This window comes from Propithecus coquereli, unplaced genomic scaffold (assembly GCF_000956105.1).
Source record: "Propithecus coquereli isolate 6110/MARCELLA unplaced genomic scaffold, Pcoq_1.0 Scaffold584, whole genome shotgun sequence".
NCBI classification, from domain to species: domain Eukaryota; kingdom Metazoa; phylum Chordata; class Mammalia; order Primates; family Indriidae; genus Propithecus; species Propithecus coquereli.
Window position 1 is genome coordinate 160,891 of NW_012151774.1, and position 1,717 is coordinate 162,607.

Here is a 1,717-nt window from a genome sequence, read left to right on the forward strand (position 1 = left end):
CGACAGGCTGACCCCCGCGTGTCCCGCAGGTTCTCGCGCTCCGACGAGCTGTCCCGGCACCGGCGCTCGCACTCGGGCGTGAAGCCGTACCAGTGCCCCGTGTGCGAGAAGAAGTTCGCGCGCAGCGACCACCTCTCCAAGCACGTCAAGGTGCACCGCTTCCCGCGCAGCAGCCGCTCGGTGCGCGCCGCCAACTGAGCGCGCCGCCGGCCCCGCCCCCGTCTGTCTTCTTTTGGGGAGGATCGCAATAATGCGCCACTTCCGGAAGAGCGTGGCGATGTCACCAGCCCACCTTCTGCACCCGGAGCCCGCCACCCTGCTGCCTTTCTTGGGGGAGCTTCAGCCCCGCTGCGCCCCTGGGGGCTGGGCGCACGGGGCTGGGGCGCACGGGGCTGGGGGAGGCCTTGGTGCCTTCGCGGCGCCTCCCTTCCGCGCTGCAGCAGCTGATCGGAGAAAGGGTTTTGGGGGGGCCTGGCCCACCTCCCACTGGGCTCCCCAGCGGGGCCAACGCCAGCCCATGGTTGCCCGGGACAATGCAACGTGCGCTTTTGAAATGTCGCCTTCCCAGAGGGAGCCGCGCTGGCGGAGAAGGAAGTAGGCCAGAGTCCAGACTTGCGCTGTCCTATGAGAGCCCCTCGGTCCTCCTCCAGCGTGATCACCAGGAGCCATGGGCAGGGCCTCGGGGGCCCGGCGCTGGGAGAGCCGGAAAGTGTCCCCCGTTGGGTGCTGCAAGTGCATTTGCTAAAGCGTGCGGGACAGACAGACAGACAGACAGAGCCGCAGGGTCCGTGCCCGGCGTGGCTGGCCTCTGCTCCGGTGACCCAGACAAATCCGGAGGCCAGCCTCCAGGGCACCTTCCCGGCTGGCCGGTTGCGGAAGGACTAGATAGAGCCCCCCCTCCCCGTGCGCCCCGATTTAGAGATGCATTCCTTCCTCTGTCTAGAAATTAATCTCGAATGAGCTAGCTTGTCTTGGCAGGTTTATTTCACATCCTATGAATGTATGTAAATAAACTGTACATAGGTACATCTACGTGAGAAACCTTTAAAAAAAAGGCCAAAATTGGGGAAAATTGAAAATTAAAAAAAAATCTATAAAGCCAGTGTACATATGTTACAATTATGTATATTTTCTTTGGTCCTTCGTAAAAATATTTACTTTGCCAATAAAAAGGAAAAAAAAGGGCTCCACGGCGTCTGCGCTGGTTTCCTCGGCTTTTGCGGGGACGGGGAGACCATTCTGGGGAGGAGCATACGTGTCTCTATTTGTGGAGCTCAGGGGACCTCGTTTTGTGCTCAGAGGGACATAAAGTCCCCCTTGGGGTCCCACTGCTGGTCCAGCAGTCTCGGCCCAGCTCTGTGCCAGCCACGGGGGGTTCGGCTCATTCCGACTTCCCGGCCTGGTCCTCCTTAAACCCGAATGCAGGCCACACCCAGCACCCCCTGTGGTCCTGCGGGGATCCCCTACTGCCACCCACCTGGCAACCCTGTCATTTACCCTCTTGGGCCTCCCCTGTGTCCATGCCATTTCCTACTTGCACAGCGACCGTGACAATGTCAGGAATCTTTTTTTTTTTGAGACAGAGTCTCACTGTGTTGCCCCAGCTAGAGTGCCGTGGCGTCATCTTAGCTCACAGCAACCTCAAACTCCTGGGCTCCGGCGATCCTCCTGCCTCAGCCTCCCAAGTAGCTGGGACTCCAGGCATGCGCCACCATGC

The 1,717-nt window shown here is 60.2% G+C and overlaps 1 protein-coding gene across 5 annotated transcripts in view; it reads left to right on the forward strand.

Moving 5' to 3' along the window:
- Positions 1 to 1,717, forward strand: part of KLF15 (Kruppel-like factor 15) — a 20,771-nt gene that overhangs the window by 11,615 nt on the left and 7,439 nt on the right. For 4 of the 5 annotated variants that reach the window (XM_012658387.1, XM_012658388.1, XM_012658389.1 and 1 more), the window contains one exon: positions 30 to 1,032. The exons of the other annotated variant lie outside the window; for it this stretch is intronic. In XM_012658387.1, coding sequence (XP_012513841.1) covers positions 30 to 198 — 169 coding nt within the window. In that variant the 3' untranslated portion in view covers positions 199 to 1,032. Of the gene's footprint in view, positions 1 to 29; positions 1,033 to 1,717 lie in introns of those variants that run through there. 5 annotated transcript variants of the gene reach the window in all.